The 12,522-nt window shown below is 48.9% G+C and overlaps 1 protein-coding gene across 1 annotated transcript in view; it reads left to right on the forward strand.

The window, feature by feature from the left end:
* Nucleotides 1-12,522, forward strand: part of Ia-2 (tyrosine phosphatase IA-2) — a gene marked incomplete in the record, with an annotated part of 628,737 nt that overhangs the window by 185,514 nt on the left and 430,701 nt on the right. The window contains 3 exon segments of the mRNA XM_077698486.1: nt 1,621-2,002; nt 5,646-5,833; nt 8,981-9,122. Of these exon segments, the coding sequence (XP_077554612.1) occupies nt 1,621-2,002; nt 5,646-5,833; nt 8,981-9,122 (712 nt within the window).

Below are 12,522 nucleotides of genomic sequence, written 5' to 3' on the forward strand. Positions count from 1 at the left end.
CCGTGCTACCAGAAAGCCCGTTAAATGCGAACGCAGGTATGGGCCAGCCTGACGCCCTCATTGGGAACGCCGAGGCCCTACATTAGGTCCCACGTTACGGTTCTAAGTATACCGCCGCCAAGCGGTGCTCGAATTCGACCTACAATAGGTATGACGCTGTTTGGCGTGCCGTTAGAATCGACGTTTTAACGTTACACCTGCATATGGCCCTAACAACATTCTCACCTACAAAATCAAGTGCGTTGGCCAATGACGATGGCAGTTGCCGTCAGACGCCCACGGCCCATTTACCAACTCCCACTTGGCTGCGACGTCAACTTGCCAAACCATACCCTTTCGCAGAGAATACGTACAGTCATGGACAAATGAAACACGGACACGAAAATATGAAGCAGAACACACAAAAAAAACTCCCACCTCCCCTCGCGGGAACCCCTGTGTAGATGCGACGCATAGGGGGTTCACGTTGCAGCGTTGGACAGCGGAGGAACGGCGCTGGAACGATGGAGCGGAGCGGCGCAGGCAGCGCGTTTTATAGCGCGCATAACAGTGACGTGACGCGCCGGCGCCAGTGGGTCTGCCGCGGCTATGACGCAACACAATCCAACACAATCCACTTTAATCCAATCCAATCTAATCCAATCCAATACAATCCAAGCCAAGCCAATCCATTCGAATCCAATCCAATGCCCCTCGCGAGAGAGGGGCATCGGAGAGGACAGGGGGTGAGTGGCGGAGAGTGCAGCTCGCGCGGCGAGGAGAATGGGGGAGGGGCGGACGCCGACGACGCCGACGCCGGATGCAGGGACAAGGCGAGTGAATGAGATGCAGTCGCATCTAAAAAACGCGACTTCTTTCCGTGCAAGTCAAATTGTCGCATGGCTTTGTTGCAGTAACAAAGATTTAAAAGGCGTGCTTTCAAATATACATCTGGAGGGCCACTATTTTCTCTGCAAGATGCACATTCTTCGATTTTGCGTGTCGGGTTCATATTTTCGTGTTGTAATTTCATTTGCCCATGACTGTACAAAAGGTGTCCTTCTAACATTTTTTTAGCCGAGCTACACGGCCGGCCGCATCGTATCTCCCGCCCCCGCGTTCTACAGTGCTTGCCAACTTCTTCAGGGGGTCACGCGTTCCTGAAGCGCCATGCCGCCACCTGCGAGGTCGGCAAATTCGATTATTGCATAGCTATTTATATAAATATTTAAGAAATATTTCAGTAATAATATAGTAAGTATTGAAACGCATAATTAAGAAAACGCCAGCTGATAGTTCATTGAGGGATTGACTGACAAATCAACCATTTAATTGATTGATTGATTGATTGATTGACTGACTGAATGATAGACTGACTGACTGACAGATTGATTGATTGACTGACTGACTGACTGACTGACTGACTGATTGATTGATTGATTGATTGATTGATTGATTGATTGATTGATTGATTGATTGATTGATTGATTGATCGATCGATCGATCGATTGATCGATTTATCACGAGCAACAATTGTGTCGATATGTAGACTGAAAAAAAAACGTATCCATTCGTTACTAACGTTCTCATTTACCCAAACAAAGCACCCAATTGAAATTGGATATCGCGCTCATCATGCAGGTCCCCGTGGTGGAAACGGAGCTGTCATCGGACCTCAACCAGCGGCCCATATTTACCGAAGACGGCATCCAGTGGGTGTCCTTGGCCGACGAGGAGCGTGGGAGTGACCTCGACGCGGTCGCACCCGCGGACGTCCCGTCCCCTTCCGCGGCACCCGTCCTCAGTCGAGGGGGCGAACTGGAAAAGGCGCCGCTCGAAGACGCCTCCTCTGCTTCTTCACCCCTGATGGGCGCCAGCTCATCTGGTGTCGTTTCCGGCAGTGGCGGCAGCTCTGCGACTGACGGCTCGTCATCCGCTTCTCTCGACGGGGACCCGGCTGCAGCGCCTTGGGGATCCAAGCCGCATGGCTGGACGGAGAGCAACGAGGACCCGCTCAGATTCCGTAGGTCCACTTCCTTATGCGCACACTTCAGTGGCGTACTCAGGAGGTCATTTCGGTGGGAGGTGGGGCGGGGCCGAAAAGGGGAAGGGAGAGCATGAAAGGGCAATGAAGTAACAATAACAACAAAATAAAAAAAGCCAGAGGAAGGAATTTACACAAATACAGAGACTTCGAGGTGACCACGTAATGTAATTACCTTTTTTATTGTTCTGTTCATTTTTTCTAGATTTATATGTCAAAATGACCGATATTTGTAGGCAAAACATGTACCGAAGCTATATGTGGTTAGCGCGTAGTTTTTCCACACAGAAAATCTATCGACGGTCATTATTTGTTGAACGCAGAATTATTTCTTCCTCCCCGTCCCCCCTCTCCGCGTACGCCAGTTTACCAGTTCAATGAATGGCAAGGCTACAAAAAGCAAACTAAAAGGCCTTTCGCGTCGTCACAGAGTAAAAATAATGTGTTATACGTAGCTTTTATTTGAAGACATTTCACTTGCCTTTGTTTTGCATTGCTGCGGTTATTCGTTCGCGCTGTTCGGGGGCGCTATTCCAAAAGGCGCGAGCTCCCCCTTCTCCCGAGTTTCCAGCGGCTTGGGTTATGAAAGTAGTTATAGTGGAGCATCCGATACACCTCGAGCGAAAGCGGCACAATCGCGCGCAGCGCGCCTGTCATATTCAGCGCGCCCTACCGGGGCCACTTACGTTGATAAAGTACAGCTTGTGCTATCATTCGCATGCAGCGCCATCGATTGTCGCTTGTGGTAGTGTTGCTCCCCCCGCTGCTCGCCTCCCATTGACTCGCATACGTGGCCAGCACGCTGTTGACACGTCGGGTCGGTTTGTCGGTCGGTGGGTCGGTGGGTCGGTCGGTAAACTTTGTTGATGTGAGGAGGGAAGGGGAAGGTGGGGTTAGGAAACTGAGCGGAGCCTTCTTTCCAGGGCCCCAGTGTCAGTTGCCCCGATCTTCGCTCTTCGAGGGCGTAGTTGGCCAGGGCTCCCTCCCATGTCTCTAGTCCCTTGGGTTCGTCGATGTTCTCGTGGGGACATATCATCGGGCATCACTGGGAGGCGTGGAAGAGATTTGCTACCTCTCCACATTTGTTACAGTGTTCTTCTGTAGCCTAAGGTATCATTAAAGCATGTGTAGACCTGTGTATAAACGTGCTTGTTTGAATTTACTTAATCTTTGGCTTTCGTAGGTATTGAGGTTTTTGTGTGAGGAGGGGAATTTCTGCCTGCTGATGCGAAGCCTGGGGAGACGTTCTTGGCGGGTTTCAGGAGGGGGATGACTACGAGTGCTCTGATGCGGCGCGGTACGCGAAGAACCTCACTGCCTCATCGGCCTTTTTGTTTCCGTCTAGCCCCTCGTGACCGGGACACCAGATGATGGTGTGTTTGTGCTCCATGGTTGCAGGGAGAATCGTCTGCGCGGACTTGTGGACTCTGCCTGCCACTAAGTTTAGAATGGCTCTTTTCGAGTCCGTGAGGATGTTCAGAGATTTGTCGTTGTATTTGCGCCATCTAACAATAATAAATAAATAAATAAATAAATAAATAAATAAATAAATAAATAAATAAATAAATAAATAAATAAATAAATAAATAAATAATCTGTTGCTGTTTTCCTGTAAAGGGTGCACTGCCGCAGTAAGAGTGTTCTTGAGGCGAAGCTCGGAGGTATTACGGTGTCTAGTGGTACGGGGCAGGTAGGTGGCTACCGCGATAAACAAACTATCATTATTTTACTTTTCATATTATTGCTGTTGCTGTGCGTTGCAGCTACGCCTGAACAATGAGGAGTGCCATAGTGGAGGGCTCAGGCCTAATTTTGACAACCTGGGGATTTTTAACGCCCACCGAAAGGTCGACAAACAGGCGCTTTTGTTTTCGGCCTCCGTCTGAAAAATGACCGCCGCGGCCAGGACCGAACCCACGTTCATGGGCACTGCAGCACGACCCCCTAGCCACTGAACTACCGCGGCGTGTAGAAACTATCATTACGGTCGCGAGAAGTGTTTAGGGCGATAGTATAGTACAGCAGGGAAGCAACCTGTAGTTTACCCGGTTCATCTGTTCTCGGCAAAATCGAGAGCAGGCAGTGGGGATAAATATCGTGGGTAGAGAAAGAACACAAGGAGTGAGGGGCTGGAGGAGCTGAAAATGGGGTGGAGGAAAAGTGAAAGAGCATAGTTTGCGTTTAATGAAACTGGATCGTGCAGAACAGCGGATGCAGCACTCAAGGAGAGAGCTCTCAAAGGGAAGAAGAGGGATGATGGTGAGAAGGGAAGAGCACGTAAGCAGATGGGATATAAGCTGCTCCTACCGTGTCGTAGAACGAGAGTAGTCTTACGCAATTCTCTCGCATTCGGATTCGAGATCATCTCTCGGAATCCCCACTGTAATTTGCGCCCGGCTCAGTGACACCGGTACGCTTAAAGTTGCCCGAAGATCAGGACCTCGTACAGTCGAGTATTGAAGGGACCGTAAGAAGCAGCAGCTGTTAGACGTCGACCTCACATAGACATGGCTCACATAGTCGACCTCACATAGACATAGGCCGCATTCTTGTGCATCCTAGCTGGGTTCTTTTTTTTTACCACTACGTTTATCAACTTTCCTTTTACGGTATTAGTGGGCTAGATGAGCAAGCTATCCCTTAAAAAACAAGGGCGTTTATCTTCGTAACATAGGGCGAACCTAAGCGTTGTAACTGGCCCTTTATACCTGATAACGCTGTTCGGAGCACCTTAGTTTTTCATCTTAATCGTGGAATGTGATCTGCGCCAGGCGCCAAGCAAACATTTGCCGTCCGCCGTCCCGTACATCCCGACACTTCGTCATCATGACGCGGTTATTTCAAATTGAGGAATGCTGAAGAGAAAGCTCAAGAGAAAAAGGGCTCACGTGCCAGCTCCTTTAAGGGGGAGCGGCACGTCATCTTACTCCTTTAATGGACACCAGACGCGAAACCCTGCGAACCCGCCATGGTTTATGGGGCTCCTGCACACCTCATCTGCCCCATAATGCAGCGGTCTGTTCATTCTCTATAGCCCTGACATTTACAGGAAAAAAAAAAGAAATGTGCATCCGCTGGATAAACATTCTTGGAAACTTGTATTCAGTATTACGAAACTTTTCTTGCAATAACAAGCACGCCATTTCGGTCGTGCTAGAGTGTTAAGGGATTCCGTATTGTGTTAAGTATTCAGGCGCCTTGTCTGCTGGTTCAAACACCGATCGGGAGACCGCAGTTTTCAGAACGAAGGGAGCGGGGCAGGGGTCGCTTTTTTTTTACATGGGCCTTAAGGGAAGTTACTCCACGTATGCAATAACTCTTGCAAGTTACTGGGCAGTAACGCAGGATGACTCGTGAGCGTCCCTCGCAAAGAGCGAGATCATGGTCACTTTGCTCACGAAAGGGTGTGTGAACACGCGAGGTGAGTATCTCGGTCCTCAATATGGATCATGTTGGGATAGTTGCTTCCTACTGTTGTCAAGACGGGCTGGAGGGGGAGAAAGAGCGTGAGAACGTTTGCGTATGTATGAATACACAGCGGTCATAATATTAAACGTTTTAACCAAATACTCTGAAAAATTAAGTAACGCTCAACTTTCTTTCCATCCTCTCTCTGCGCCAGGAGGCTGGATGGAGTTCCCCAAGGAGACGCTCTACCCGACAGACGCGGCGTATGAGGGGAACGAGCTACTCGACATAGGACTGCGGCAAGACCCAGCCTTCCGGAGGCCCATGCGCTACGACACCAAGAAGCCCGGCCCCACCTACTTCTACCATGAGCCCGACTCCTCGGAGACATCGCTGGAAAATGTAAGCCGCCGCCACCGCGCCATTTCGGTTGGTGGGGATGACACTTCTCGCTACGCGAGATGCACGTTCCTTTCAACCGAACCATTTATGTGGGAGGAGTATCAAAGGCCCTCCCTGTTCAGGAATAGCGTACAAACGCCATATATACCGTGAGGCTTCCGTGCAAATGTGGGATGTATTGTTATCGTATCCAACCAAACGCGTTAAATTAGTCTCCCGTGCCGCTGGCTTCATATCTGTGGTTCTCCCAACTTCTTTGGAAAACATTTTAGGGCCCTTCCTGTAACGACAGGTATCGTTCAGGATACTCAAAGCCTCAACATTCAGGCGCTGCATCTTCCTCTGACCGTGCCGGCTTTAGAGCTTCTGCACTGCCTGCGTGACTGGCCGTATCAGCCGCAGAAAGTGACGCCATCTCTTCCGGTCAGGACAGTCGGCGCCGTCTACTTAGGAGGCATAAATTAAGCAACGAACACGCAAAAAAGCGGCTACCTGGGAAACTGGTGACATCTGCTGTGGAAAAGAGGGCCCAGGCCTCCAATGCTGCAGAACTGGAACCGTCTATAGAAAAGCCGTGAAATTACTAACGGGAAAAGTGACTTCGAGTTGTCAGGTCGCTGGCTTACAGCCGTTAAGAAAATGGTGGAAGATGGTGAGGGTTCGGCTAGCGAATGCTGCCGAAATAAAGAAAGTGCCAATTCACATTTATCAGTACCAACGCGTCGGGATATCGAAACTGCATAGCAAGATTTTTTTTTTTGAGTAACAGCTAGTTATTTTCATGCTAATTAAAGCGACCGTATCTTAGCAGCCTTGCTACAAAAGGGCTTCAAAAGCTATGTGTGCTGTACTGAACATGGCACCTTCCTTGCCTTCCACTTGACACGCCTGCGTTCTTGTGAGAGGAGCTGCTTTCAGCGCACGCACTCCCTCCCTTTTTGCTCGAAATCCCCAGCGTACCGGTTGACCAGCAATCAGGGCGAGATTGTTACGTCAGTCGATGGATTCAGCCAGTCGTATTCGGTAAAAAATCAGGAGATAACCCAACTTCATGTCTCTCTTGGGAAATAGTTGCCCAAGCAGTGGCGCATGGAGCATTACGCGAAACGAAAGGAGATGGGAGCTCATTCTCGGCGGATGAAGGGCAATCCTTTCTCTTTTTTACCCATTATATCTCTGACTTTGCTCTTCTGTAATCCGATTAGTGAACTCCTTGAGTTTACTGAGGATTCGTGTGTTATGCACGTCTAAGTGCCCAGATGCCTGTGCTAACAGCAAAAAAGAAATGCTCTGCAGGAACGGCGCTTCTTTTACCTCCATTGTGAGCGACCCCAGAGCGCGTATTGGGACGAAACAGCTGAGTGGCAGCTTTTAACAGTGATCTCTTTTTTGTGCCGTTGGTTTTCCGGTTTAATTTTCTCCTTTCTGTCTGTCGCTCTGTTGGGACAAGTATACTCGTCGAAGGTACAAGGCTATATATATACCCGAAATGTCTCTAATCGTCGTGGCATTAGGGGCTTCAATCTCCTTTTTTCGCTTGTGTCGATGGTAAAAACAAGTTGTGAGATGGATATGCAAGATAAGGATTTAACAGTTATTCACTTAGGTCAATAAAACCGCTTTGTGATGTTCAGTGAGCTCCTGATTTAAATGCGAGGCAGGGGGTGTTTTTTGCATTGGCTTTTTTGTTGGATTTTTTCTAGCAACCATCGCTCTTGTTTTCGCAAATTGTGGGAGCAGACAGACACGGCATGCCATGCCACCGAAGAAATGACGTAGAAATGTTGAGAATGGTGAACAGTGGCGAGTTTTTAAATAAATATCAGACGCACTGAGTAACGTTGAACGCCTCAATTTTCCTGGTGAAGGCGCCACCAGCTCCAGGCGCAGAGATCGTGATGCACGCAGGAAATGGGTCCTCCGCGGGCGCTGTTGCGCTAGCTGCTTTCCTCGCCGGCCCCTCGCGCGCAGTGCGGGGACGCACGCATTATCTGACGTAACTTCCTCGCTTCTCCCTCTACCGCGAGTCGGTCTTTCGGCTCCTTGGGTGCGACCCGAGCAGTCCAGGGTTGTCTGGTGGGAGATAAAAGCCAGCGGCTAATTCGTCAAGAATTCCAGCAGTGGCAGCAGCAGCTCCCCGGAAAACCGGGTTAAGACAGCTTCGCTTAAAAAAAGCTAGATCTTATGAGCTCCCTGTTTAGGACCCTCACGAATTATTAATCAGTCAGAATCTCTCGTTGCACGAATCTTCTCAGCACTGCGTGACTTTGGACATGCTCCGGCGAACAATGGCTAGTGATTCCAGGCCACGCAAGGTACACGAACCACTCGTTCACATCTTAGAACATGGCTGTCTATGGCCTTAAAAACCACTTCATGACGGTGTAAGAGTACGTCTTTTTGTTCACGAAAAGCAGACGTGTCATTATTCATCTCCGTGAATCCTCCGCGGAGGGGTGCTATAGGGTCGTTTTGTGGCTTCAGGGTGTCTACTTAATACGGCGCTCCTCATATGCCAGGCGTAGCTTCGGCGCGTGAAGTCCCCAATACTTGACTTTTTCGTGTGTAGTCGAAGAGGGAAGAGGGAGGGTTGCCAAAATTCGTATGGGCATCGCTGGGGAGAGCTGCGGATTTATTTAGACCACTAGGGGATCTTTAGGAAGCGCCAAAATCACGCACTTACCGGGTGTTGTTTTATGCACTCCACCTCCACGCCAGAAGCAGCCACCGTGGACCAGAACCGTATCCGTAGCCTGTGCGTAGCAGCGAAATGTCATAGCCGCTGAACCACTGCGGCGAGTCATGACGGCAACGAGCGTACCTAAAGCCGCAGTGGCAAAACCTGTGCCGAGTCAACGGCATAAACGTACGTGCACGCTAGCGTCGAACTTGCTGTGCCGCCCTGCCGACGGACGCCAGCGGCGTCGCGCCGCGCTGCGGGTGAAGGCTGCGGCGCGAAGCCGCTGGCAGCCGTCGGCAGTGCGGCACGCAAGTCCGACGCTAGTGTGCACATAGCTTTACGGTACTCGATTCAACGGAAACTGTGTAATGTTCCTTATAATAGCCCACGCGCGGGGTATAGCACGGTGAATTCTGTACTTCGCTCGGTTCGCTCAACCGCAGTCTGGCGCTGCGCGTTCTTTGCAGGAGGAGAATGTGCGTCGGATCATCATGCGCCAGCAGAAGCAGCAGCAACAGCAGCGGCAGCAGCAACGCGGCAATATGCGCTCGGGCAATCAAGACGACGTTGGAGAGGAAGACGCAGTGCTTGATCATCTCAAGGAAGTCGGTAAGTGGACGCGCATTTATGTCATTCTGCAGTACCCTTTGGGTTTGTGCAGTTAGGTTTACCCAGGAAAAGCGCGAACCAGGGTGAGGGAGAAGGGGCCCTTTAATACCGCTGGTGATACTTGCCCGGGAACGTTCTCTACTGTGGTTGTGTATGGAAGAAGCAACTGAGTTTTAAGGTGAACTCGCAAGAAACAACGGGATGGGGATGATCATGGTGATCACCTTAGCTTTCTAAATAGCCGGCGAACTTGTACACGAAGCAGTTTTGATAAACGCCATCCCGAACCCTAAGACGGTCATCAGGGCCTCGGACGCGGAGGGTCACCACCAGCTAGTATTCTTAGCGGATGAGGCCTGCAAGACCGATGGGACCCCGAACGTAGGGACCAGCGCAAGATGATAACCCGAAGTCATTTTATGGCTCCAATAAAGTATATTCCTCTTTCTTTCTACAGTATGCTACCTGCATGCGTAATTTTTTACTTATACCAAACATAACCAAACATAATTGCCTTGCGAGTATCCCGCCTGGTGCAGTCCTGTACCTCCAGGATACGTAAGAAGAGCGTTTAGGGTACGTCCAAGGTTCAGATACGTCGTGCAGTTGTGTTTTTAAGCCATGTAGCCGGCGCAGAGTTGCTGTGAGGCGGAGTCTGGAGGCTATAAACTTCAATGCACAGGCACAATGTCTTAAGTGTTCACGTGACAAGTTGGGAAAAATGATGAGCTGGCTTTCGGATATTTGAATAGGAAGAGTCTTTTATTAGTGAAAAATGGCTGATTAATTTATGGATTGATTTATTGATTGATTATTTGTTTGTTTGTTTGATTTACTGATTGACTAGATAATCAGTTCCGAATGTATTACTGACGATTTTTGTTGGGGGAATAAATATATAAATCATTAGGTTCTCGATTAATTCGGAGTAAAAATCTTTATTGTGATTATGATCGAAAATCTATCATACGCGATATATGTTCATTCCTTCTCGCTAACTGAGCCTATATAAGTAAAATATTGAAGTGGCTTTGCTCCTTCGGCGCCGGCATCGCTGCGCCTCGTGTTCTCTATTTAGCTGGCGGCATTTCCTGTTTGTATAAGTGCCAGCGTCAACACTTGACTGGGACAACAGGCTATATTTAAGAAAATTCTGCGCTACACAGGTGTAGCTTCGAAGACTGACAAGGACATTTCTGGTACAAACTTTTGTTTCTAGGTATACTATTTTTTATTTTGCCTATAAAGAATCACTTTTGTGGATAGACTACCTGTGTACACTCGCAGCTTTTCGCGGCTGCGCAATGAGCCGTGGTACGACGAAATTAATTCGGAGATTGCCCCGACAAGCCGCACTAATTATAGACCCCCGCGTGTTTATTCCTACGTCTGAAGGGGACTAAAACTGCTATATGAAGGGCGCAGTTGAAGACTGCGAGCCAATTTAAATGTCACTTATTCCTTCGGCGTGAGCATAGGAAAGAGGCATCGAGGGCACTAAACAGCGATAAGAAGGAACAACGTGATAACTAAAGGCTTCTAACCTGATGCCTAATTAGCCTGCAAAAAAAAAAAAAAAAAAAAGACAGCTACGTATTTTTTCCGGCGCGGCGCCGACGGCCGAAGTCTATTGTGCAAGTCCAGCGGACAGAGAAAGGAGCCTTATTAGACGCGCGGCCCGCACAATAGCGGCGCGGACCAAGTCCTGCGGGCCGTATTTGCCTAAGACTTGGGAAGTCAACAGAACTCGCGACTTTCGTCTCTCCCCAAAAGCACTTGCCAACAGCGACGCCGCCGCCGCCGCCGCCGCCGCACGCGTTCATTGGAGCACCCAACTCCGCCGTTTGCTCAGCGCTAAGTTTTTACGGGAAACTTCGTCCCCGGGTACAATACTTTGCGCTGCCGTTTCGCCTTCTTTTTTTTAACCTTCTCCTGCCACTATATAAACTCACAAAATAGGCACCAGTCTTTATGGCAGCTGTGGCCGCAGCCTTCGCCTTATGGGGATTTTAAACACGAGATTATGTCGTATGTATGCCGCTTTTGAGTGAATATGCGGCGGTTGGCTATTGACAATGCGCGAATCTCCACGTCAGAAATTTCTAGATAGGCGGGACGTCTTCCTTACGATGTGGAATGGGACTGACGTCTCGTGATGCAAATCCACGCTCGTTTTGCCGCGCAATTAGCTGTGGGCCCGCATACATTTCCCATATATGCTCCAGCGTGCGCCTACGATAAATTTTCGTCCTATCCCCTTCGAGCTGAAGACATAGACTTGAAATTTTGTCCTAGACTTGTGTACTTAATGTGGAAGGAGATTGCCGTATCCGATTTAGTTTGAATATACTTTTATAACTCTTATTAGAAACTCGATCGTTTGAGAGACAACACGTTTCCACGATAACTTACTCCTCGGTGACCGCTCATTAAACTTGTTGAGGGAAGAGATGAAATAACATGAATGCAAAATATGATAACTACTAAGTAAACAACACCAGCTTAAGAAAGGCCAAGGCTATCTAGTCTAACCTGTAGCCTTCTGTTTAGTCCTGTATCACGGAAGAAATAAAATTCCTAGTTTTAAAGTGTTGTTACACCTTAAAGTCGTTTTTGGAGGCGAAATGAAAAGACAGTTTCACATCGCCTTGGTGCACACACGTAGGCATAGTTAGTGGCAGGTGATTATCCGGATCGTCTTAACAGGGCCAATTAGTTACCTATTTCCTCCTCTTCAAAACACTCCCTATTTATTTCTGGCCCAAGAACGTCAATATGTCTAAGGATACATAAACTAAAGTGTAAACTTGTGGTGAAAATTGAATAGCAAAACCTAATTACCGGTTCTGGGACTATTTAGTATTTAGACATAGCGTTTAATTTTAAGGCAAAGCTTTCTATGCCTTAGTGATGGCGTTCGATGTCGCACCAAAACGCGCTGCAAAAAAAGCCAACTTTACTAAATGGGCTTCAGAAAACGATAACAATGATAAGCAAAGGCAGATCAAGCACCGCATTAAACAAATTGGCCTAGTATCAGCGCACTTCGCCGCAAATGTCGCCGAAAGACGATAGTCTTCTGCCGTCTCGGTTGCCTCTCTCCTTTCCCCCGCCGACCTGCCGTGCCCTTCAACTCCTTTTTCGCTCCTCCCAAGGTAGAAATAACAAAATTCAAGCTCACCCCTAAAATGCCGTAGGAAACCGGAAGAGGGAAAAAAACCGTGGTTGATTCCTCTGTCATAGGAATCGGTAAAACACGAAAGTGAAATGTGCAGCGAAATCTGCAGCTGAGCACGATTTGCGGGTCGGCGGCTGTCTTGTGGGTGTGCTTGGCGAGCGACGTCCTGCTGGCGGGTCGCTTCGGCAAAGGTGTCCTGGCGTCATTTCCGTGACGAATATG

The sequence above is a fragment of the Haemaphysalis longicornis genome, unplaced genomic scaffold (genome assembly GCF_048455015.1).
Source record: "Haemaphysalis longicornis isolate Haplotype H1 unplaced genomic scaffold, Haemaphysalis longicornis Haplotype H1 scaffold_2, whole genome shotgun sequence".
In the NCBI taxonomy this organism is placed as follows: domain Eukaryota; kingdom Metazoa; phylum Arthropoda; class Arachnida; order Ixodida; family Ixodidae; genus Haemaphysalis; species Haemaphysalis longicornis.